This window comes from Cupressus sempervirens, chromosome 11 (assembly GCF_028749045.1).
Source record: "Cupressus sempervirens isolate cs-2001-9-10 chromosome 11, ASM2874904v1, whole genome shotgun sequence".
Classification (NCBI taxonomy): Eukaryota; Viridiplantae; Streptophyta; class Pinopsida; order Cupressales; family Cupressaceae; genus Cupressus; species Cupressus sempervirens.
Window position 1 is genome coordinate 162322407 of NC_143128.1, and position 27053 is coordinate 162349459.

Sequence of the window (27053 nt, forward strand, 5' to 3'; positions counted from 1 at the left end):
CTTCTTCTTTCTTCTTTAGATAATCTAGGTCATTAGTCATCTCACTTTTAGGCTCATGGTACTCAAAGATATTACAAGTGTTGATAATTAGTGAAATATCCATATCTTCAGGAAACTCCACTTCAAAAGCATCCTGCTAGCAAAATTTCTCAAAATTTTACAAGGTCCAACCTTCTTTATCTTCAATTTGCTATATACTCCAACTGGAAATCTATATTTCTTCAAATGAACCATTACCTGATCACATTCATTGAAATATTTATGCCTTCTCCCTAGATCAACTCGCTATTTATATTTATGAGTATTGTGTTGCATTAAGGCATCTCTTACATCATCATGCAAATCCTTTATGAAACTCACAAAATCTTCAACATCAACACTACTCTTTTCTTCCTTACTCAAGTCTCTGAGCTATGAAGTTCCTCTAGGATATAATACTTTTATGATATCAAAAGGTAGCTTCTTAATACATATGTTCACAGAGTTGTATGCAAATTCAGCTTGTGTCAAGACCAACTCCTAATCTGTAGGCTTACTTCCAATGAAACATCTCAACAGATTACCCAAGCATTTATTCACAACTTCAGTTCATCCATTAGTTTGAGGATGAAATGTAGAACTAAACTTAAACTTAGTACCCGATTTCTTCCAAAGTTTCTTCCAAAAGTATCAAGTGAACTTAGTATCTCTATCGGAAATAATTATCTTCAACAATCCATGCAATCTCACTGTCTCTTTGAAAAATAGTTCTGCTATATATACTACATTAGAAGTTTTCTTTCAAGGTATGAAATGTGTCATTTTAAAAAAAAAATTCACTACCGCAAAGATAGGATCAAAACCTCTCCAAGTTCTAGGAAATCCAAGTACACAATCCGTGCTTATATCTTCCTAAGGTCTGCTAGGAATAGGAAAAGGTGAATACAAACCCAAAGTTTGACTTGTTCCTTTTGCTACTTGACAATCTCCATAGCTTTTCAAAAAAATTTGAACATCCTTATACATCTGAGACCAATAGTATCTTTTAGCAATCAACTTCAGTGTCTTGTCAATGCCAAAATGTCTAACAAGTCCATCATTATGCTTCTCTTTAATGATGTTACTCCTCATTGATCCTTTAGGTATGCAAAGTTGAGTTCCCTTGAACAACATGTCATCCTAATTGAAATAATCAATCCACTTATCCTATTCAACTATCAAATGATACTTACAAGCTTTCCACAGTTCAAGGTTAGTTTCATACAAAGTCTTCAAATCATCAAAACCAAGTACTTCAACCTTCATTTATGTTAGCAAATACCTTCTTCTACTCAAAGCATCAACAAATTTGTTTGATTTTCCAGTTCTATGCTTCAACACAAAGGTGAAATTATGCAAATATTCTACCCACTTCATATGTCTCTAATTCAATTTGTTTTGACTTCCAATATACTACAAGGCCTTATGATCCGTATGCAAGACAAATTTCTTAGGTACCAAATAATGTCTTCACTTCTTCAAAGCTTGAACAATAGCATAAAATTCCTCATTATAAATTGGGTATTTCCTTCTAGCATCATTTAATTTCTCTCTAAATAAATCTATAGGTCTTCCTTCTTGAATAAAAACAACTCCAATTGTGTTCCCGTGAGTATTGCAATCTACTTGAAAAACCTTAGTGAAATCAGGCAAAGTAAGTGTAGGCAATTCTACAACATTTTTGTTTTAATGTTTCAAAATTCCTATTTGCTCCTTGTGTCCACTTGAAATCCTTTTTATCTCCTCTCATAGTCTTTGTAATAGGATTACATACTAAGCTGAAATTTTTGATAAACTTTCTGTAAAAAACTTGTCAACACATGAAATGCTCTAACTTCTCAAATAGTCTTAGGTGTAGGCCATTCCAATATAGCTGTTACCTTCTCAGGGTCCATCTTCAAACCTTTGGCTGAAATAAAAAAACCAAGATATACTAGCTACTCTTTCATAAAATAACATTTTTTTCAAGTTAATCAATAACTTTTCCTCTTTTGATCTCTATAACACTTGTCTGATATGCTCAACATGTTCATGTTTGGTCTTACTAAAAATCAATATGTCATCAAGGTATACAATAAAAAATTTCCCCAAAAAATAATTCAAAACTCCATTCATCATTCTCATGAAAGAACTAAGTGCATTAGTCAAACAAAAAGGCATAACAAACCATTCATACAAACCTTCATTAGCCTTAGTAGTATTCCATTCATCTCTTTCTCTAATTTTGATATGATGATATCCACTTTTCAAATCAATTTTGGGAAAGTATCTATCTCCACTCAAACAATCCATGATGTCATCAATCATAGGCAAAGGAAAACTATACTTTATTGTGATCTTATTTATAGCTCTAGAATCAGTGCACATTCTCCAGTCTTCATTCTTCTTAAGTGCCAAAATAATGGGTATTACACAAAGACTCAATATTTCTCTCATCAAACCTCTCTCAATAAGCTCTTGCACTTGTCTATTCAACTCAACATTCTCTATAGGGGTTAGTCTGTGTGTTTCTTTATTTGGTAAGATAGCTCCATGTATCAAATCCATACAGTGACTAATACTTCTCATAGGAGGAAATCTATCAAGTACATCCTTAGAAATAACATCTCAAAATTCATCCAACAAAGCTTTTATCTTAGTTGCATGCTCAAGTTCATCTTGTGTTTTTTAGTCTTCCTAGGAATCAAGGAAAGGCATATGTTTTGTTCCTTCAGTTCTTTAACAAATTGATTTCCATCCACCAAATAAACTCTTACTTCTATACAGTGTTTCTCATCAATTTTCTCAATCAAAGGTAATAAAATATGTTTCTTCTCATTTTCCCAAATAGTATACTGATCCAATCTACCATCATGTAATGCTTGTCTATCATATTGCTAAAGTCTACCCAATAGAATGTGACAATAATTTATAGGCATAATATCACACAAGACTTCATCATATTAATTTCTAATTTTGAATTTTTACAAGGCATTCTTCACTCACTAGCAATTTATGCTCATCCTGAATCCAAACAACATGATAAGGGTTCAGATGTCTCAACCTCTGCAACTTTAACTTGATAAGTAGGAGATATTTTCCACAACAAGTCAAATTTTGATATTACTATTAGGATTTAACTATGTAGTTTTTGAGTCAAACTCATTGACCCATGTTCCATGAGTAGTGATTCACATGTAGTTTCTGAGTCAAAAACTCATTAACCTGTGTTTCATGAGTAGCAATTCACATGAATGTGTTACACTACTCATGAAACACGGGTCAATGAGTTTGACTCAAAAACTACATAGTTAATGTGAATCACTACTCATGAAACATGGGTCAATGAGTTTTACTCAAAAAATACACAGTTAAATCTTGATAGCAATATCACAACTTCAACTTGTTTACTAGTTCCTTAGAAGCCAAGTTATTTGAATTACCACTATCAATGATCACTTTAGAGTACTTACAATCAATTTTATATCTAGTTTTGAATAGACTTCTCATCAAAATAAGTCCATCTAATTTCTCATTTCACAAAAACCTTCTCATCATCAAATTCTCACCATTCTAAAGTTCATTAGGTGTTTTAACAACTTCTTCACAAGACACAACATTTATGCCACTTCCTTGAACCTTATTACCATAATTAGTACATTCAAAAGCTCCATGTCCTTCTTCACAACATTTATAATAAGTACCTTTAAACTTAGACATTTCATCCCTCTTACCATTATCACTATTCCTAGAGTAACCAATATAGCTATGTCTAGTGTAGATACTTCTCTTTCCAATATTATCATCTTTCCAATCAGATTTTCCTTTCTCTTGCACTTCATATTTCTGCTACTTGTTAGAATCTGATAAGATTAATAACCCAGAAAACTAGTGCAAAGAATAAATATCTAAACTATGAATGCAAATGATACAAAATCAAAATAGCATCATAGAGTTAGTCTCCAAGAGAGTAATGCAAATGCTGGAAGCAAAATAGCATTAAGAGGATGCCAAAAATAAGAGATGCAAATACAAGCCAGGTAGCATGCTTATATAGGCTAGGAAGAGGGAGGAGGTGGCAACACCAACCAATGAGGAGCAACCATCTATCGGACTAAAGATAGCAAAGTATCTTCCCAAGATAGCTAATGGATGCTCACATGTAGGAAGGTGACACCTCACAACCATTCACCTAATAAGACATGCTTTATTAACCTAAGCGAGATTATTAAAAGTGTAGGAAAAACCTAGCAAAATAGGAAAAATAAAAAACTACACTAACACTACTTTCTTGAAAGGTTCTACCTTAATTTCTTTGAAATATGCCATCTTTTCCTCTATTTCTTTGATAATGTTTCTCTGCCAATCTTTCTTCACCCTTCAAAGTGCAACGATATGCCTCTTCCATATTGTCCATCTTAACATAATTGATCTCATCTTGAATTGATGTCCACAAATCATCCAGGTATCTAGACACTTTCTCAACTTCATCATCCACATGTCCAGATCTGATATCCAGCTTGTAGAATTACTCAGTATATTCTCTCACACTCATGTCCTTTTGTCTCAAGTTTTACATTTTCCTCAATAGGTTAACTTAGTAATATGTATGGAGAAACTTCTTCATTTTCCCAATTATTTTCGCCCATGTCTTGATCTTTTCTTTTCCTCTCTTCTATCTTTCACTTTACAAATGATCCCATCAAAGTAAAGCGCGACCCTTTGAATTTGTGACTTCTATCTTGAAACCTTCTTGTTATCCAATCAAGTACAATATTAGTCTCAAGTCTTTAATCATAGCAAGCTACTCCAACTATAGGTATAGCGTTCACCCTAGACAAAACTCTCAAAAGTATTTCTTCACCATGTTCATTCCTAGGTTTAGGATTATGATTAGGTGCTACTTCTTCATCATCACTAACATCTTCAAGATGTACTACCCTTCTCTGTATTGTCTCAACAACTTCAAGTCTCACTGCAATCTACCTCAACATGTCCATAATAACATTATTAGTATTTCCTCTACCATGAACAATCTCAACAATAGTTCATGCAAGATTGTAACCTTCTGCCAGTTATAGGTCATTATATCTACCACCCTACAACTAAATTCAAAAAGGTTCTCCACAATCCAAGCCTCAATAAAGAACTAGGCTCTGATACCACCTGACGCAAGGCATGATTAGTTCAAGGAGAGAACTCCAAGATACACTTGCTAATAGTAATACACATAAGCTTAATTAATTGCATAAAAAGGAACATGAGGCCATATACAAAAATTAAATAGGTGTAATTATTTAACTTCACATAATAAAAAACAACATGCCCAATTGTGAGGCCTTCTGAGTTGTGGCCTAAAATAAGATAGGAATTACAATTCATAGTCCAAGCTCACATCTTCTATCTCTAGATCTAAATCTCCTATCTGAATATACCTTCCTACATCTAACCAAGCTTCTCGTAATAAATGATTTTTTTAAACTAAAAGATTAGGGCTAAAAAATGATTTCAAATAAATATGAAAGTAATACTTCAACTATATAACTGAAATAAAATAGGTTTAATTCTATTTCATGAGATAATAATTGAAATAACATTCAACTAAAATAATTGCCAACTAAAATAACTATTTCCTATCATCTTTACTAAAGCAATTTAAAATATTACCATTCATACTATGATATTAAATATTCACAAAATAAAGTAAATGCATATCTAAGGATAAAGGAAGAAACAAACAAAGCTAATTGGAGAGTCTTGAACTGGTTGTGCAAGCCTTGGCTTCTGGATAAGAGGAGAAGAATTAGCTCATGCTTAATGTCCCAACCATGAACCATATCCATCCCTACACAATATTTTGACAATAAAGGCCCTCCCTATCCTGGGGCTAGGCCTGAGGCACTACTAGTCCATCCATCCGAGCAATATCGGTGTCTAGAATATCTACGCAATTATGAATGGACATGTTTGAATAACTGGAGCTACCGACATCATATGATCTTTAGAAGGAAAGCATTTGTTTAATGACCTTGGCCAAGGTTTTTGGATGAGTTTCTAATATGCAATCACCACCGCTTGACTTGACAACAAGGTAAATTGAGTGGACATGCATGAGCTAGTTAATGATTCTTTTAAAAGTAATATATTTATTGTATCACTTTTGATTTTGTTTTCATGTTCTTGTAGATTTTTCTCTTACCTCTTCACCCTCTTTCTTGGTCATCCAGTCGGGTGAGTCCTAGGTGTCAAATCTCAGAATAATTCAACTCTTTTGCTGAGCCTCAACTGGTGTAAAACTATTACAATACTGTCACAATACAATTCTTAAGACCCAAGAACTTCTCTTTAAGGACTTACAAAGAAATAGCTAAAACTTGGAATCCAATTGAAATAAGAGACATCTTAGCATGACATATACAATTGATTCAGACTCAACATTGAGAGATGTACTCTTTGAATGTACAATTCAATATTACAGTAAAACAAAGAATTCATTGACACAATTCTTACTTTTGTGTATTTGAATACATACATATAACAAATATGAATTGAGAAAGTTGACCACATAACTCGATCAAGAGGACGTAGAGCCTAGGCTTGTCTCTGTACAGTTGGCTCTTAGAAGTGCGTATTCTAAAATTAGATAAAGCAATGACTCAGCTTTGTCCTCAATCAATTGCAACAATAAGGATGAGAGAAAGTAAGGGAGTAGAGGTATAAATATAGAACTTAGGTTTTTAGTTCTCTCAACCTGTATTCAAAAGAAGAGATTAGAAGAAAATATAAAGGCTTCAAAGAAGTTGTGACTCTTGGAGCTCAGTTATAAAAAGAAGAAAACTAACTTCTTGAACCACTGATAAATAAAAGATGCAAAGTGTTCATTCTTGTCTCTTATAAAGAAAAAATAAATATGATGAAGAATTCGAAGGTTACTAAATCAAAATAAATAAATTATAAAGTCACGCACACACACACACACACACACACACACACATATTTGCACATATATATGTTATTTTGAATGGTGACATTATATTATTATCATTTGTCCAAGGTTATACCTACTAAGGTATGCATATCCAAATACGTGTATTACTTGGAAGATTATTTTATCTTTATATCTTCTCAAGGTAAACACATATTAGGTATACTTAATTTAATAGATATTAGCTTGTATAAATTAATACTATGATGACACCATACTTTTATACCTATGTGTACGCACTTATTTATATATTATTTGAAGTGATGAGAATGTCAATATAAACCATTAAAGGTATGTACTTGGATTAAGTTAAAATATTTAATGTTTTAATGATTGTCCAATAGCTCATGTGTGTCCAATGATTTTACCCTATTATGCAAGTAGCTAGGTCCTTACCAAGATAGCTAAAGGTCATACCTATCAATCACATAAATGGAATAAGGTAGTACCCCATTCTATAGATCCCATTAAGCAATGCTTCTCCCCTTCATCTACTCCTACAATCACCTATGCAACATTTTCCACAATAATAACAAGTTCCCAAGATAAATCCATATTAACAATTAACATAGATAATAATAAAGAAATTAGTTAATAACCATAATTCTGAAACCAAGCAACTACTAACTACTATCATCAACATATGATAAGTAATGGTTAACAACCATTATTAGTAAGTGGTTATATATAATAATTGATAACAACCAATTTCATAGGAAACAATGGTTACATTAACTACCCTTTTTCACATGAATAGGAAAGAAAAATCCATTCAACTCAATGGCTATAATAATTTTAATTAGGTCAAAATTTTGGGATGTAACATACCCTTCCCCTTATATTTTTATTGTCCTCGATGAATATCACAACAAAACTTAAAAGTAATATTTTTCTAAAACATTACAATTATAAAAGAATCGAAATAAAAAGTTTAGGCTCTAGCCTTGGAGAAAAGATGGGGGCATTTTTGGAAAATCTCATTGTAGTCTTCCCAAGTAGCATTATCTTCTACATACTGATCCCATTGGACCTTTCATTGAGTCACATCTCAATTTTGTAAGTGTAGCTTATGTACCTCAAGTATTCTGAGTGGTTATATTTCCACCACCCTTGGATCTCATACTTGCAATAGGTTCCAGTCAATTATATGATCATGATGAGTGATCTATTTATTAAGATATGACACATGAAAGATGTCATGCATCCTGACAAGAGCTGAAGGTAGGGAAATTCTATAGGCTATAGGGTTCATTATTTCCAATATTTCAAAGGGTCCCACATACCTTGGGGCTAACTTGGCATTCTTACCAAACTTGATGGTACTCTTTTGGGGTTTTACTTTTAGTAGCACCTTTTCTCCTACTAAGAATTCTCTAGGTGTCCTTTTTGCATCTACATAATGTTTTTGTCTATTGTTGGCTTCTTTCAATCTTTGACAAATTTGTATTATCTATTCTTCCATCTCCATGAGCATTTTGGGTCCAACAATTATTCTGTCCTTTACTCGATTCCAACTTACAAGACTTCTACATTTGTGACCATATAAAGCCTCAAAGGGGGCCATTTTAATGGCAGTTTGATAGGAATTATTATAAGAAAATTCCACCAATGGTAGATACATTTCCCACTGGTACTATCGCTCGATATAGTAAACTCTTAAAAGATCCTCCAAAACCCAGTGTACTCTTTCTGTCTGACAATCAGTCTTAGGTTAATAAGCCGAGCTAATATTTAACTTAGTTTCCAATGCTATTAATAATGTTTGCCAAAATGTGGAGATTATCCTAGCATCCCTGTCTAAGATAATTTTCTCTGGAATTCCATGAAGTTAAAAAATCTCTTTCATGAACTTGTGAGCGATTTTTGGTGCTCCATCAGCTAGGTTTCCTGGTATAAAGTGAGCAACTTTAGTCAATCTATCCACCACTACTAGGATGGTGTTGTGTTTGTTTCATGTCATAGGTAATCCTCGTACAAAATCCATGGAAATTATCTACCATTTCCACTCTAGCACTTCATTTGGGTGTAAGAGGCGAGCTGGATAACAATGTTTTGCTTTTACTCTTTGACATTCTAGGCATCCTGCCACACAATCTGTTATCTCTCTTTTCATTCCTTTCCAAAAATATAGTGGTTTTATGTCTAACAACATTTTAGTCACTCTAGGATGTCCCGAATAAGGTGCTAAGTGGAATTCCTCTAGAATCACTCTTCAAAGTTCGAGTTTGTTGGGTAAGTAAATCATGTCATGATATCTTAACAATCCATCTTCTTCCATTCTAAATTCTGAGTACCTAGGATCTTGTGGGTCTCTATTGAGAGCTTGGTTGATCTCTGCATAAAATTTATCATGCTCTAGATGTTTAGTACTTGGTCCCTTAATCTGAAATTTATGATGACCATCATAGAAATATGTCTCCTTCTACTTAAGGCATCTGCTACCTTGTTTTCCTTACCCTTAATATAGTTAATTTCAAATTTGTAATCTGCTAGGAATTCCAACCATCTCCTCTGTTTGGCATTCAGGTTGGGTTGAGTAAAGATATATTTTAGACCACGGTGATTAGATCAAAGATCGAAAGGTTTCCCAATCAAATAGTGTCTCCACATTTGGAGGGCATGGACTATAGTTGCTAATTCCATATCATGAGGAGTGTAATTTTTCTCATAATTCTTTAACTTCCTTTACTCATATGCAATCACCTATTCATCCTGCATTAGTTCACCTCCTACTCCTTCCCTTGATGCATCCGTTATGACTACAAATGTCTTTTGAGGGTTGGGTACTCTTAGTATAGGTGCAGTAGTTAAATTTTCTTTCAAATACTCAAAAGATGAAATTGACATTTTTCAATCCACAAAAATTTCTTTCCCTTCCTTTAAAGTGAAGTGATCAGGTAAGCTATTTTGGAGAAATTTTTGACAAACTTCTTATAGCATCCTACCAATCTTATGAAATTCTTGACTTCTGTCATATTCTTAGGTATAGGTCATTCCCTAATTGCTTTGATTTTTGAAGGATCTACAATTAGTGCTTGGGCTGATATAATATGTCCTAAATATTGGATTTCTTTATGATAAAAAGTGCATTTAGACAACTTCCTGTATAATTTATGTTCTTTTAGCCTTTGTAGGACTTTTTCTAGATGCTCTTGATGTTCTTTTTCATTTTTTTTGAATAGATTAGGATATCATCTATGAAGATCAATACAAAATTATCCAAACAATCTTGAAATATGTTGTTCATCAAATTCATAAAAGTTGCTAGAGTGTTGGTTAACCCAAAGGGTAATACCATTAACTCATAATGCCCATTCTAGTTCTGAATGCAATTTTGTGAATGTTTTCATCCTTGATGTGGAGCTGATGATAACCCGACCTAAAATGAATCTTTGAAAATATTTTAGCACCTTTCATTTGATCAAAGTGGCCATCTATTTTGGGAAGTGGGTATCAGTTCTTGATGGTGACCTTATTGAGCATCCTATGATCTATGCACAACCTCATAGTTTCGTCCTTCTTCCTGATGAACAATAATGGGGCTCCCCAGGGTGAAATGTTAGGTCAAATAAGTTTCTTATTTAACATATCCTGCAATTGTAATTGTAACTCCATTAATTTTGTGGTGGTAATTCGATAAGGAGCTCGAGAAATTGGTTCTACTCTGGGTACCAAATCTATAGTAAATTAAAAACTCAAGATGGAGGTAGTTTGGGGAGTTCTTCGAGAAACACATCTTGGAATTTCTTTAGGTAAGGATATTTCTCTTCGAAAGATTCCTTCAATTTTCCTCTAACTTCTTCGTCTCCATGCGTGGCATCCACTATTTTTCTCAAATCCTCGATCCTTAGTACAAAGATCTCACAATCTTTTCTTCCACATTTCTTGAGTTGCATAGTGGATATCTATCTTGATTTAATTTCATGTATAACTCCCTTAATTCCTACAAGTTTTCCTTGGTCATCCAAATATTCTGCAGTTTTAACAAGATAATCAACCTTGGCCTTGTGCTTACTAAGCCAGTTAATGCCTATAATAATGTTGTAAGACCCCATAGGTGCTACATACAAGTTTGATTCAGTGGAGAAGTTTGGAAAATCAACTCGAGCCTTAAACATGCACTGTTCTACCTTAGCCCTTTACTAGTTTGCATACTCGACTATCCATGGTTTTTCCATAAAACTAGATCTCTTTAGAAATCTACTTAACAGTTTAGGTGATATAAAGCATTTAGAAGCTCTAGTATCAATTAATATAGAAACAGGGTCCCCATAGATCTTACTCAGAGTTTAGAATAGGCCTATCTATTTTTTTGCTTGTTGATTGTCAAGTGATGCGTGAATCCTTTGCTGGTAAATATGCTACTATGGTGGTCAGGATGGCTAATTAGTGTTGGTCTTAATAGGGTATTTGTTAGCATAGTGATCTCCTTCGCAAGTGTAGCATCCTGAAGGCGGCTCCTATCTTGAAGGTGACCCCTTCTTCTCACTGCCATTTCCATTCTTAATTACATTGGGGTTACTTTTAAAATCATTTATACCATTCCCTCTTGGTTCTGCCTTGTTAAATTTGTAATCCTTAGAACTATTTCTTCTGGGACCCAATATCTGTACCTTCTGTATTCTAATTCATTTTCCTTTTGTTATCCCAGATAGAATCATCTCTCTTGATTATATATTCCTGATGAACAACTTTTTCTAGAGCTTCTTCCATTGTTTGAGAAGTGAGAACATTAGCTACCCCTTTGATCCTATTATTCATCCCCATGATAAATTTCCTCACCTTTAGGTTCCTATCTTGTTGGTATGGAGGTACATATTTCAGCAGTTGGGATAATTTCTCCCAATACTTATGTATGATCATATCTCCTTGCTTGAGATTTTGAAAATCCAATAGCTTTTGGTCATAGAAGGTTTGGGGTAACCAGCGGTTTCTAAAGATGGTTACAAACTTCTCCCAAGTAATCTCAGTTGTTTTAATGTTTAGCTCAACCTTGGGGTTTCCCCACCATGTAGCAACTTCTCCTATAAAATGGTATATTCCCTAAACCACCTTTGAGGTCTCTAAAAAATTCCTAATTTCAAAATATTATTCCATTTCTATTAACTAGGCCTCCGCATCCTCTTCGGATTCAGAACCATAATACTTGGGTGGTTTGATCTTCTTAATGTTTGTAGACAGGTCGCTTACTATTTCAAGTTTCTTCTATTTTTTGATTTGGGAAAGTGGGGCTTGAGGGGTTCTCTTGTTGTGTTCAAAGATTTCTGTTTCGGTTCTAGGAGGGGATGAGGATTGCATTTCCTCTTGGTTTTGCCCCATTTGGGCTATCATTTTGTTCATTGTTTTTTCCATATTGTCTAACTTCATTTACATTTCTTACAAAATCTGAAGTAGCAAATCAGTAGGAGGTTGTGGGTTATTCTCATGGACCGTGTGGTGGCTTGCAATGTTCTCGTCGCTGCTCATATTTCCTAATTATTTGATGTGATTTTTTTTTTGCAATATTCTTATGTTAATTTTATTATTATTTTTTAACATGTTTACAATAAAATAATGAGATTGCGAGTAGATGAAACAAATGTATAGACTAATTTATTTAATCAATTTTAATACTTCTATGTTGTATTTACAACAACCTTTATTTACAAAAGATTCCTCTTCGGAGGATGTTTACATTATAGATTCAGTCATTTTGAAATTTTATTTTTAGCATCCTATTCAGTTTCGATTTTGTAAATATCTCACAACATGCAAGATCTATGGAAGTGCATAAGAGGGTTGGCTTGGTGGGTGTTCCAAGTTTGAATCAGTTTGTTTCTGTAGGGTGCTTTTGGGCAGGAGCCCACTTGGCTCTCTCCTTCCTCATTCATTGCAGAGCTTGTTTTAAGGTTTTGTTGTCTTGAGACATGGAACAACAAGTGTAATCATAGTTCAACATGTTCCTAATCAAGTATGGAAAGATGAGATGTCGTGATTTCTTGTAAGGTATCTTACGTACTTGTATCTTGTTACATTTAATCTAAGAAAATATCAGGTTTACTAATCCTACTTACGTATTATGCCCAAGGTTCAGTGTCAAACCCAATGCTCTGATACCATATGTAACAAACAAATTTTCTTAACTAAAAGATGAGGGCTAAAAACTAATTTTAAATAAATATCAAAGTAATACTTCAACTATATAACTGAAATAAAACATCTTTAATTCCATTTCATGAGATAATAATTGAAATAACTATCAACTAAAATAACTGCCGACTGAAATAATTGTTTCCTATCATCTTTATTGGAGCAATTTAAAACATTACCATCTATACTATGATATTCAATATTCACAAAACAAAGTAAATGCATAGCTAAGGATAAAGGAAGAAACATACAAAGCTATTTGGAGAGTCTTGAACTGGTTGTGCAAGTCTTGGCTTTCAGATAAGAGGAGAAGCATCAGCTAAGGCTTAACCTACCAACCATGAACCATATCCATCCCCAAACAATCTTTTGAAAAGAAAGGTCCTCCCTACCCCAGGGCTAGGTTTGGGGCACTACTAGTCCAATCATCCAAGCAATATTGGTGAACTTAGAGTCTCCACATAGTTATGGACATACATGTTTGAATAACTGGCCCTAATAACATCATGTGATCTTTAGAAGGAAAGAATTCCTTTAACAACCTTGACCAAGGTTTTTGGATGAGTTTTTAATATCACCACCGCTTGACTTAACAATAGGGTAAATTGAGTGAACATGCATGAGCTATTTAATGATTCTTTTAAAAGTAATAAATTTATTGTATCACTTCTAATTCTGTTTTCATGTTCTTCTAGATTTTTCTCTTACCTCTTCACCCTCTTTCTTGGCCATCTAGCTGGGTGAGTTCTAGGGGTCAAATCTCAGGTTAATTCAACTCTTTGGCTGAGCCTCAGCTGGTGTAAAGAATATTATAAATTTAGTACTGTCATAATACAATTCTTAACACCCAAGAACTTCTCTTTAAGGACTTACAAAGAAATAGCTAAAATATGGAATCTGATTGAAACAAGAGACGTCTTAGCATGACTTATACAATCGATTCAAACTCAGCATGGAGAGATGGACTCTTCCAATGTACAATTTGATATTATAGTCAAACATAGAATTCATTGACACAATTCTTGCTTCTATATTTTTGAATGCATACATATAACAAATATGAATTAAGAAAGTTGATCGCATAACCTAATGAAGAGGATGTGGAGCTTGGGCTTGTCTATGTACAACTAACTCTTGGAAGTGTGTATTCCAAAATTAGAGAAAGCAACTACTTGACTTTGTCCTCAATCAATTACAACAATAAGGATGAGAGAAAGTAAGGGAGCAGAGGTATAAATGCAAAATTCAGGTTTTTAGAAAGAAGACATTCAAAGAAAATATAAAGGCTTCAAAGAAGTCATGTCTCTTGGAGCAATTATAAAAAGAAGAAAACTGACTTCTTGAAGCACCGATAAATAAAAGATGCCAAGTGTTTATTCTCATCTCTTATAAAGACAAAATAAATATGAGGAAGAATTCAAAGGTTACTAAATCAAAAAGGATAAATTATAAAGTTATACATACATAAATACACACACACACATACATACACACATATCTATATCTATATCTATATCTATATATATTTATTTGCACACACACACACACACACACACACACACACACACACACACACACACACACAGTAATGTCCCCTTTTTAGCATTCATAGCATGATGTTGTCATTAGCCTATTTCCCCACAGTCCCGTAGGCTAACTAGGACATTAAAGGGGCTTAGAGGCCATTTGGCCTAGATAGTTTCAGTTGCAGGTCTTTCTGAGGGGTTCTAGGGCAACTTTGGGCATACTTACTATTTATAGTAAGCATCTTGGACATGGCCGGACATTCAGTCACAGTGGTATGTCGATGGTAATTGTTTAAAATCGACAGGAAAACTTATTTATCATTGATAAGATTTGTTATGCATTGATAAAGCCATTTTATAAAGTTAATTTTAAATATTTAACTTTATTAATGTAAATATTTAACTTTATTAATGCATAGACTATAGTTTGTGGGAAATATTTAAATTAAAAGAGTTCCCTTTATTTTTATAACACATTGGAGATATAAGGTACATAAAGGGAGTTATGTTTTATCCCACATTGAGAAAACGAAGGATTGAGCTCTTGTGAGAACACTATAAAAGAAATGGAAGAGTTTTTTTTTTTTGTATCCTTGGATGAAGATTAATGTTATGTTGCTGGATATCTGATTATCGAGCTTGGAGGACGAAATCCCTCTTTGCTAGCATTCTCTTCGCTGTTGGAAGACACAGTCAGGAGGATCAAGGGTGTTTTCACTTCAGGAAACACGCTGGGTTTCATTTGGGGCGTTCGCATAAAGAAATTTACAAGGGTTTGAGATGCAGATTTGAAGTTAGTTATTGCTATAGTGCCGCATGAACAGTATTTTGCTACAGTCGACATGAACAGTATTTTGCTACAGTATGGTGTGAATAGTGTTGGTATCAAGTTTACTTGTTTTTCTGGCTGATTAGAAGTTTGGAGGGCTGCCGACTACATCTGCAAAATACTACGGCAACTAATTCCAGGTTTCTTCTGTCAAATTTTGATACTTTGCATAATAATTGTTGAATACAAGTTTGAATAGTTGTTGCAGTCTTTAAGGCAGCTGTAAGTGCACATCTACATTTAAAAATCACCCTTTATCAGCAGATTGAAAGAGTTTCCAGATTTTTCATATACTGTTGAATGTGTGCCAAGTGTTTGTGAAAATGTTATGATGTGTATTATGCATTTTAATGTCACTTCATAGTTGTTCGTAAATCTACTCATTGGAAAGCAATTTATTGAGGAAATCAGCTTTATGAGTTTGCATACAAAGTGTTTGACAATATTCCTTAAGTTAAATTTCTACAAGTCAAAGTTCAAATCAGGGGAGGATATTACAAACACACACACACACACACAATTTTGAATGGTGATATTATATTATTATCATTTGTCCAAGCTTATACCTACTAAGGTATGCATATCCAAATACACGTATTACTTGGAATATTATTTTATCTTCACATCTTCTCAAGGTAAACACATATTTAGGTATAAGTATTTTAATAGACACGAGCTTGTATAAATTAATACTATGACGGCACCATACTTTTATACCATGTGCACATACATATTTATGTATTATTTGAAGTGATGAGAATGTCAATATAAACCATTAAAGGTATGTACTTTGATTAAGTTAAAATATTTAATGTTTTAATGATTGTCCAATAGCTCATGTGTGTCCAATGATTGTACCCTATTATGCAAGTCACTAGGTCCTTACCAAGATAGTTAGAGGTCATACCTATCAATCAAATAAATGGACTAAGGTAGTACCCCATTTTGTAGATCTCGTTAAGTAATGCTTCTTCTCTTCGTTTGCTCCTGCAATCACCCATGCAACATTTTCCACAATAATAAAAAGTTCCCAAGACAAATGCATATTAACAATTAACATAGATAATAGTAAAGAAATTGGTTAATAACCTAAATTTTGAAACTAAGCAACTGTTAACTACTATCATCAACATATGACAAGTAACAATTAACGACCATCATCATTAAACCGTTATACATAATAATTGATAACAACCAATTTCATAGGAAACAACAGTTACATTTAACTACCCTTTTTCACATGAACAGAAAGAAAAATTCATTCAACTGAATGACTATAATAATTTTAATTAGGTCAAAATTTTGGGATGTAGCACTTCTTATATAGCCAACTAGGCCACTAGTCAACTAGTCAAGCATTTAGTTACATTATAGGTCTAGTCTTGGAAGAGTAAACCAAAAGCCAAGCAAAGGACAACATAAGATCACACACACTTAAGGATAGGTCCACACGAGGGTTAGGAGTTGGCTCCCAATTGTGCAAGATGACACATCATCACCAAAAATTGCATGAATAGAAACAACATGCCTTGTTGGATAAAAATTGTAGGAAACAAAGATCACAAAGAATGACACAAAACTCGAAGAATAACAAACATTAGAATGCGCACAATTAGGACAAGGATCTAGGATATGTCCTCAACATGATGCGAATTGTGCACAAGCTAAAACCAAGAGCAGCAATGACTACTTCACAAACAACAGACAGGTACAAAAAACAAGAAATATAAATAAATAAATACATAGACACAGACACAGACACACACAGACACACACAAACAGACACACACACACACACACACACACACACACACACACACACACACACAAACAAAGAGAGAGAGGTTAATGCAAGATTACTTGTTAACCCAAGATTCTCTTGCACCACCAACAACAATAGTGGCTTCTAGTGGTACATAACCTTTTCCCTCTCTTTTTTCTCTAGGGGTTTCACATCTCCGTGTTGATGTTTATGTGTACTTGTTTCCTCTTCGAGCTTTTTGGAATGAACTTATTTCCATGCATTTGGATGTGCATGAAAAATACAAAAAAGTTTTTGAAGTTGCACATTTCAAATTTTAAACTATGGTTTTTATTGGTGCAATGAATTGTGGTAGGCACCCGGTTGTTTGGTCTTTTGGGCAGTTTTCAATGGGGGGTTGCCAATTAAACTCAATGTGGTATCTATGTTTTTTTTCTTGATAGTGTGGTTTATGTTTCAACATTCACAAGTTGCAGTCGTACGAGATGCTACAAAGCAGATGCTAGACATCCTTTTTTGTTTCTCTTGTAAATTTGGTTCCTTTTAACTTTTATGTTATAATGAAATACAATTGTAAATCTCCTGTGGGGTTTGGACACTCTTCTTGCAATCTTGTTGTGAAGAACAAATCACATTTCTATAAGTTTTGATTAATATAGGTATGGATTAAGGGTTTCTAATAAATTTCTTTATAGATCCTTATGTTATAATAGGAAGTCTATGACTTTGGAAAGTTTTTTGATGTTTGAAGTAGTTATGAAACCTTTATTGTAGTTACTCTTTATTAATTTAAATAAACAAATTATTATTGAGAAATAAATAATAATAAAATATGACATTATTAAAAGATATTTAAAAATAAAGTATAACTTTTTTTACATGTATTATTTTTCTTGATAATAATATTTAAATATGCATACTTTCAATTTTATGAAGAATTCAAAATTATTATAATTATTTTGTATGGTAAAATTTATACACTATAAAAAGTGGAAAAAAACTTTTTAAATTTATTTTTATAATTTTAAAAATAAATCTATAATATGAAACAATTTAAAAAAAAAACCTATGTACTTAATTATACATATAAATATTCAGAATATAGATATTCAAAATGGACTGAACTAAATAAAATACATACACATGCTATTTAAGAAAAACATGCATTTTAAAAAATCATACTCAATAAATCGCTCAAACAAAAGAAATACTTAAATTGAAAAAAACAATCCATTCAACTGAAAAAATAAATCATACGGGCAGATCATAAATTCTCTATTTGTTGGGCTTATGAATGCAACTCATGAGCAGCCTTGTTGAGCAAGCGAAAATAAATCAAGAAAGTCAGTCATCAATCCAAGCGCCCAGTGAATGAATGCAAGTGATTAGGTAGCAGCCTTGTTGACCAAGTAAAAATTAATCGCTTAAATTGCATTTTCCTACAAATCATGGTGGCCAAAGACCCAGTCCCCTGAACTAAATCGATAGGCTACGTGGCCTTCATCATGCCCTTCAACTTTTATCGCTCATCTTCTCATCTTCCTATGAAAAAAACAATCATGCAGTGATTCCTGCGTTCGACACTATCATCACAGATCATCTATTTTAGAAAATTCTTGGCATAAACCTTTCTGCAGATCATTGCAGAGTTCATGTTATTAATGCAATCTTACCCTCCACTGATAATTGTGAACCTACAAGTATCATCACGGCTTTGCACGGGCAATCACGCTTTTCTCTGAGAAAATCAGAAAATTTATGCAATATCAAAGGAATTTCTAAGTATTGGCTGTCTTCTCCGAAATTTCACGGTGGTCGCGGTGCTCTGCCTTCTGCGGGTGGGCATCCGGCTGATCTCACCTGTTTGGCCGGCGGAGGTCGTTATTTTGGCGGGTACCATTTCTCTGGCTGAAATATGGTGGACATGAGAGCCCCTTCTGACGAATTAGCCGGAGAAAACATGCAGAGAGAGAAGCTAAGAGGTTTGGACTGTTTTTCTTTAAATACCTATTGTTTTTTAATGGTAAATCTAGTACAACTGAATTTTATTTATTTGTATGTCCATTCGTCTTGTTAATTTGGTCTAGTTTATACCCAGTCTTAGTTAATGTTGAGTTAATGTTAAATTTGGTGAAATTGAATTCGGTTCTTTTTACGCCCCATTGGATTTCATGGCGTGGGAAATAAATAAAATTTTGATTTGTTTTGTAGCCAACCTGATTTAGTGGCTACTTTGCTTATATTTAATCTGATTTAGTGTATATAGTGGCGAATTTTATTTGATTGATCTATTCAAATTTTATTTGATTGATCTAACAGCAATTTTAAAAATATTTTATATATTTTTAATCGGTAAAAGATATTTTTGTAATCGGTAGAAAGACTTCAACCTTACAACCCGATAGTACCATTCAGAAACCAGTAGCAACACAGCAACCAGTTACACAAAATGGGGTCAAAATTTATCCCAAACCCCCCTATCCAGCATCTCAATAAATTGCAGTTGTTCATCATAAATCCAAAACCCACCACCTGCCCACCTGCAGATATCTACACAGACACAAAGAGTATCATTTACATTTTTCATAGAAAAGGACGGGGCGGAGGCAAGGGTGATGAATTATCCATTGTGCCTGCACCACCACCACCACCACCACCACCACAACCACCTGATGACTCACCAATCTCCAAAATACCACTACCCTGCCCCATTCGGATAGGAGAAGTTCCAGAAGCTTCAGAAACCTCAGAATGGTGACCACCAGCACCCGGTCCAGTGGTACTCCATGCCCACGAGCCTGGTTCCTGCAAGGAGCTCGTCCACAGTGTTGAGCCTTCCCTTGTCTGCTGCATCCACGATATTGTCCTCTTCCTCCAATGTCACCACTCCTGCCTCAACCTTGGCTTGCCCATCTCCATTCCCTGCTCTGGTTTTCCATGTCTTTCCATGCACCCTTTAGACGTAGCACTCCACGCCCACCAGCCTGGTTCCTGCGAGGAGCTTGTCCACAGCATTGAGCTCTCACTTGTCCGCTGCATCCATGATATCGTCCTTTTCCTCCAATCTCGACACTCCTGTCTCAACCTTGCCTTGCCCTTCTCCATTCCCTGCTCTGGTTTTCCATGTCTTTCCATGCACCCTTTAGACGTAGCCAGAATAGGTCCGGATTCATCCTGTTCCTGGGAATACCGGCAGCCAGCTCTAGGCCCCAGTCATGCACGAAATCCACTAACATGGTCCATGTTCTCCTTGCATAATTCTTCCTTGCGAGAAAATATCCCAAACTCCTGCATGGGGCTGAAGCTAGGAAAACCTACCCAATCTTCATAAGCTGCAATGAATCCCTGCCCAGGCATTGTCTAATTGAGAATTTTGTCAAGCCGAACTTGCCAATTTGGTTTCACACATCTCAACACCATGTGCTTTACTTGCTCTTTGAGGCTGAAATGTAACCCCCCAGCACAAAAGAGGTAGGTGATGTTGGCATTTGTCTGCCTTTTGAAATCAGAGACAACATTTTCAAATCGCAGTACTAACCTAATGGCATTGACGAAAAATGAATGGGTCGAGCTGAAAATATTCCTCAACCATTCTTCAGTTGCTGGCCCTTTGAAAGCAATCTATTGCTTCAGGGCCCCGAAGGCTAAGTTTGCCTCCATTTCTCCATCTGTTTCCCTTTCTAATGTCTTTATTCCATTTTCACAAACCACACAAATGCCATCAAAATGCAAAAAAGGTGGAGTATGTAGATCAATTCTTATGTGTGTGATGCAGGACAATTGAATTTGCTTGTGTCATGTTCCAATAAAATTAATTGCTCAATCTGTCCTTTGTTGTCTATCGACGTGTCTGCCAACTCAACAAGTCACATCAAATCTCCTTATAACAATTGCCATGATGTCACTGTACTGCTCCTGCTATGTCACTGCCACATCGGCTGCCAACTTGGATAATGAATCAGCAAGTGTATTTCCCTCTCAATAGATGTGTGGTATTTTAAAAATTTGAATTTGGCTTAGTTTTCTGCAATGCCATTTATAGCAATCTGAAAATCCCCCTCCAAATGCAAGTTTTCAACATGTAGCCTTTGCGAGAAATTAAACCCTAGCAAGGCCACTTGGACTTCTGGTTTATTGTTGGTTCCTACTCCTCCTGTTTTCTTCTTTGTAGCTATAATATTGCCATAGGTACCCTTGCCTTGCACCCCACACTTGCAGGACCTGGATTGCCTTTGGCAGCTCTGTCAAAATTCACTTTTGTGCATCCCCCATCTGAAGCACTCCATTAAACCTCTTCCCTATGCCCTTTTTGAAGATCAGCCTTCACACACCTGTTAATGGGTAAAAAATAATTATGTATTTTTCAACAGAAAAATCTATTGAAAACTGGAGTTAAAGTTTACAGCAAGATCCTTAAAGGAAAAAATGGTGGCATGGGATTAAACCCTAATTTAGATCTGCAAAACCCCAAAAAAATAAACAATAGAAAATAACATGTGGCCCCAAGAATGGAAGTAGGAGTTTTAAAATTTCTATTGAACTGATAATTTGACATTATTTAAAATATAAGTTATGAGTTCAGCATTTTTGCTTTGAAAGCATACCATAGATAGAAGAGTTCTGCAGAAAACTTGGCTCATCACCTAGGACATTGTGCAAAATAAATGGTTAATGCCTTAGAGATTGGAAAATTAAAAAATCAGAAATCCATTTTGAGCATGAGCAGGAGTCCAAAAGAAACTAAGAATGGTTTCTAGCTGCCCAAAACAAAAACATCTTTGATTAGACAAACCAAGATGTATTTAACGGATGCCAATAAGAAGGCCTCTAAAGCAAACCCTAGGTAAATTGGGTCACATTGGGCTTCACAATTTATTTCCAAACAATTTTAAAACACACAGCCTGGATAAAATTAGATGACTGAAGAGGCCACTTGATATTCAACTTCTGAACCATTGGAATGTGTAAGTCACCTATATTCTTTTTGAGTATCTTAATTATAGAAAATGGCTTTAACATACCATTTCTTGTTTTTCCACCAAGGCCTAGTGGAGCACATGGATACTGCAATGTCCCCAATGGGAATATTCCTGATTTCTATGCCTGTGAACAATAGCTATCAACAAATGTCAAAAACTGATATTAAGAATATAAAAGATCAAGATATCATATGATAATATTCAAATCAATGCATCATAGCATTGTTAATATATGGATCAATACATCATAGCGTCATTAATGTTTGGTTAGATACATCATAACATATTCCTCGCAGCCAAACACACCATGATTTCCTTAGAAACACCTGTAAATGGCAATTATCAAGGCTGGGCGCCCTTGACTTGCTGTGAGCACGGAAGGTGGGCTGACCTTTGTCATACCCCACCAAAGATAAATCAGTTTGCTGGCAGACTCCTTAAAGAAAGTCCCTCTTAAAGAAATTAAAAATAAATTTAAATAGGGGCTGACCTGTGTACGGTTTTATAATAATTTAATTAATTAAAGAGGCTGACCCCACCTTAGAGTTGCACCTTTTGTGTATGGTATAAAAGGGGGATTGGAAGAGGAAGGACGGGGGAAAATACAGAAAAATGTTCATGGATAAAATAGCATATGTAAGCAAAGGTAAAATTCAAGGGCAGTGAGTTAACTGTCAGCAGGGGCAATAATAAATTAGACAGCAATTCTATTTTAGGAAGGAGCAATGATTAGTGTGAACAATGATAAGTTATACTGACAGCAAATAGACCAATAGGATTAGGGTACTTAAATGTAGTGATGGATCTGGAATCTGGATTATAAAAGGATATGGTTAAGAAAGATAGTGGCCATCCCTTAAGAACAGCAACCTGAAGAGCTGTCCCCTTCCAAGAGACATGAAGTTCAAGAAGCAGAGAAGATCATGATGGAAGAACAGCAGGAAAGATGGAAGTACCTACAGCAGTAAGAAAGCATGGAAGACCATTAAGAGAGATGAAGTATATACAGCAGTTGGTGATCTAGTAAAGATTGTGGCACTCAAAGCAAGGAGAGGCATTGAACAGAATAAAAAATAATTGGTTAATGAGATCTGATCTGAATAAGAAATATTCAGGCCATACAGAGGCTAAGCTATCTGCAAGTACTTTGTATAATTTAAATGTGGGGACATTACACCCTTTCATTTGTCAGCTCACCATGAAGTCTTGCTGTCCCCCTTGATCAAACCCAAGAACATGGAAGGCTGGACATTCTTCCAACTCCTGTTCAACTTCATAAGAGCATGAAAGAGGGGTCAACCTTTCATCTCTCATGAACTTGGATGGAATTTCGTCCTTCCTATTTGTAAGACACTTCCACAAATTCAAAATTGATTTCTCAAAGAATTTACCAGATTATTGCTAACTTTGTGACTCTTGTTGAATTAACAGGTTTATTCTTAAATGGCTGCAACCAGCTATTTTCTGCTGTGTCTACTTGTTTTTTATAATCTGAATTTTATTTATTAACTGATGAACTGAATTCTTCTCTGAGTTGATTTTCTTTTCAAATGAAATTTCCCTGTTTTATATCTTACATTTGAAGGGAGACATGTAATGTCCCCATCCTTTTTAGCATCTCAGTGGAGTTCTTAGCCTTGACATTCTCCAAAGGCTAAGTGGAGAAATAAGGAGAAATTGATTAAATTAATTTCTTATAAAGTCATTAAATAAATTAAAAAAAAAAAGGTGACTTTATATTTAATTAATTTAATTAATTGAGAGTGCATTAATTATTGGAAGGGGCAAACTTCTAGTAATTTAATTTTCTAGAAGCATAATTAATTATTGTATTGCAAGAGAGAAGCTTCTAGCGAGTGCATTAATTATTGGAAGGGGAAAACTTCTAGTAATTTAATTTCCTAAAAGCACATTAATTATTGGAAAGGGAGAAACTTCTAGAGAATGCAATTATTAAATATTTTATCTCCTTCTAGAAGGGTGAAGGAAAAGTATAAATAGAGGTGAGAGCTTCATCGTTTATCATCCGATTATTGTGAATTGCATTTGATATTAAGTTGGAAGAAGAAACTAAGGTTTCCGATTTTAGTTAGCCATTGGAGAACGTCAACTCTTCAATGTTGCAACCATTTGAGGTGGTGAAATATCCATTGAATTTAGTATTTAGGAGAGCTTCAATTTAGGAGTTCTATTTGTGCAATTGGAGAATAGATTTTGGCTGCTACAGTACGCATGCACGATGCAGCGCTGTAGTATCTTTGTTTGATTCATTTCCATTCTTGGGCATCACTATTATCAGGTTCCTCTTGTAACTATTAGTAGTTATCATTGTACTTCATAAGCATATGATTTTGCTGTGATAATTCATAATCAAATTTTGGCATTAGTATAGTCATTAATGTATGTCAATTGTTTGTCAAAATGTTAGTTGGCTGTAGGTATGCATTTCATATCTAGTTTCCATGTATTTGCATTGAAAATACCAAAAGAATTGCACTTGCATATTAGTTCATTGTAAGAAGATATTACATTGGTATCAACACTTGCTTGAAAAGTGTTTGACAATGTCAAACAATTGAACTAGAGAAGATTTTGGTGTTTGAAGAAGTTATAACCTATTGGGGTTATTACAGGACACTTCTTTATAAGACCTATTGCTTTTACAAGAATTGTACCCCTTGAGCGCTGCCTTTTTATTTAGTTTTCATTCAATTAGATCATCTCTGCCCAATAAGTAAATCCCATTTGGCCTCCTTTAAATAAATCACTAGTATTTTAATTCCTTGAATCTTGGTCAGCCTCTTACAATGAAATTGTTGAATTTTCAAGAACCAGAATAGCATAAATAAACAACACTTGCACGTAAAGGAGGTGCTTTGGTTGTGCCAATACAATATATGTTGAATAATATATTATAGTCAATAAATGTTGAATAATATATTAAATAGCATACAATATAATTGTACAGTTGAGCTTGTGATTATGACCATACTTAGAAATTAGAATAGTAGATAAAACTCAAAACTTAAGCAAATTCTAAGCCTAGCATAACACACATTAACTCGAACCATAATATTAACCCTTATTCTAATATTAATTGAATCCTAACCCTCACACTATCTTTAATCTATGTTATATGCATATACTCCAAATTGAATTCTATAATTGATCCCTAATGTTAATTCTAACCCAAATTTAATTGCGCTCCTAAATCCCAAACTTTATCTTACAATAGTAATTATAGAACGTAACAAGATATGCTTTGTGTAATATTTTCAAGGGTATAGAAAAAGTTGAAAACAAATAATATACCTAATTTGATGTATTGAGGTTGAAGGGTATAGAAAAGTTGAAAACAAATAATATACCTTATCATTACCTTTATGCTTATCCCTCTTCAGTATGTTATTCTTCTCCTTCTATTGTTGCTTCTCCTTTTTCTCCTCCATCTTCTCCTTCTTCATTGTCTTCTCCTTCTTTTGTTGCTTCCCCTGCTTCTTCTCACTTTCCTTCGTCTTCTCCTCCTTCTAAGCATCAAGTACAAGTGTTGAATACCATTATCACTGAACTGGCAGCCACTGTGAAGAATAAAAAAAATATACCACATCAACTCAATATATATTGTGCATCAAAAAACACCAAAAACCCTAAAACTCATGTTTATGATCCAACATTTTGTTTAAATGTTTTGAAATCATAAGGTCATATCCACTGTCACAATGGAATGCAAAACATATAAGATGCAAGATTCTAATGGAATGAGAAGCAAAGTACAAATACTTACACTTTTCTTTACATACAAATGATTATCTCGTAAGACATAAACCTTGCCATGACTCTACAACCTCAGGGCCACAACACGCATCAACACATATATATGGACTTAAGTAGTTTTGTAGTTAGATAAATCTCCTGAGGCACCCATTTAACAAATTGATCTTAGACATCTAGATACTAATATTCAAAACATATAGACTTAGACTAATATAATTACACCATATATTTAAATCAAGAATCAAAAAGAGCCACTACATACCACTTCTTTTAGACCACAATAATGTCATCAAGTGAATCTTCATACTATATTCTTCATCTATGAATATTAGCAGAACTACTCTCAAAACATAAACTTGCATCACCAAACACATTAGTGTACTCTATAGATACTTAATTTATCTCCTTAGTAAAAATAACATTATTAGACATTACATTGACATCAATGATAGCACATATTGCCAACATATATTTCTTATGGAAAATTACATGGTAAATCAATTGAACCCAACTAAATGAAATATTAGATTCAAGTCAGTGCATGTAAATAATAAAGGAATTATTAATAAAATAAATTAGTTACCTATTCTAATGTTCCTTCTATTAGAATATTTCTAATAATGCTCTATCTATCCGTATCGTATGTAGATAGTTTTAATTTTCTATATTTCCATTTTGTATATATGAGCTTGTAAGCTCTTTGTAATTCATTCATTGATTATTTAATACACAAGATAATCGTTTGATTATTTTATGGTATCAGAGCAAATTCTTCAAATTTTTTTCGAAAAATTTATAATTTCTATTGAAATTATTTGTTAAGATTTTTTGAAACTAGTTTTGAGCTTTCACAAACAACTCAACTAGGGTTTCTGCAAATCGTGGTCCAATTTCTACAAATCATAGTCAAATATGAAAAATTTGTTTTTTTTGGCATTCGACATTGGAAAAACGCGGGTTTTGTTTGAAAAATCATGGCCATAAATCAAGCCCAGTCCATGCGATCTGAGGTTCTGTTGGTATTTGATCCCATCCATGTCCATTTCCGTGGAGATTTTCATGCCTAGCTTGC

General features: G+C 34.1%; 1 protein-coding gene across 1 annotated transcript in view; it reads left to right on the forward strand.

Annotated features, from left to right (window-relative positions):
* Positions 1-18477: 18477 nt before the first annotated feature.
* The window catches only part of LOC149528696 (GDP-L-galactose phosphorylase 1-like), a 55940-nt gene continuing 47364 nt past the window's right edge, over positions 18478-27053 (forward strand). Inside the window, exon 1 of the mRNA XM_089808513.1 lies at positions 18478-19210. Coding sequence (XP_089664639.1) covers positions 19144-19210 — 67 coding nt within the window. The 5' untranslated portion in view covers positions 18478-19143. The remainder of the gene's footprint in view (positions 19211-27053) is intronic.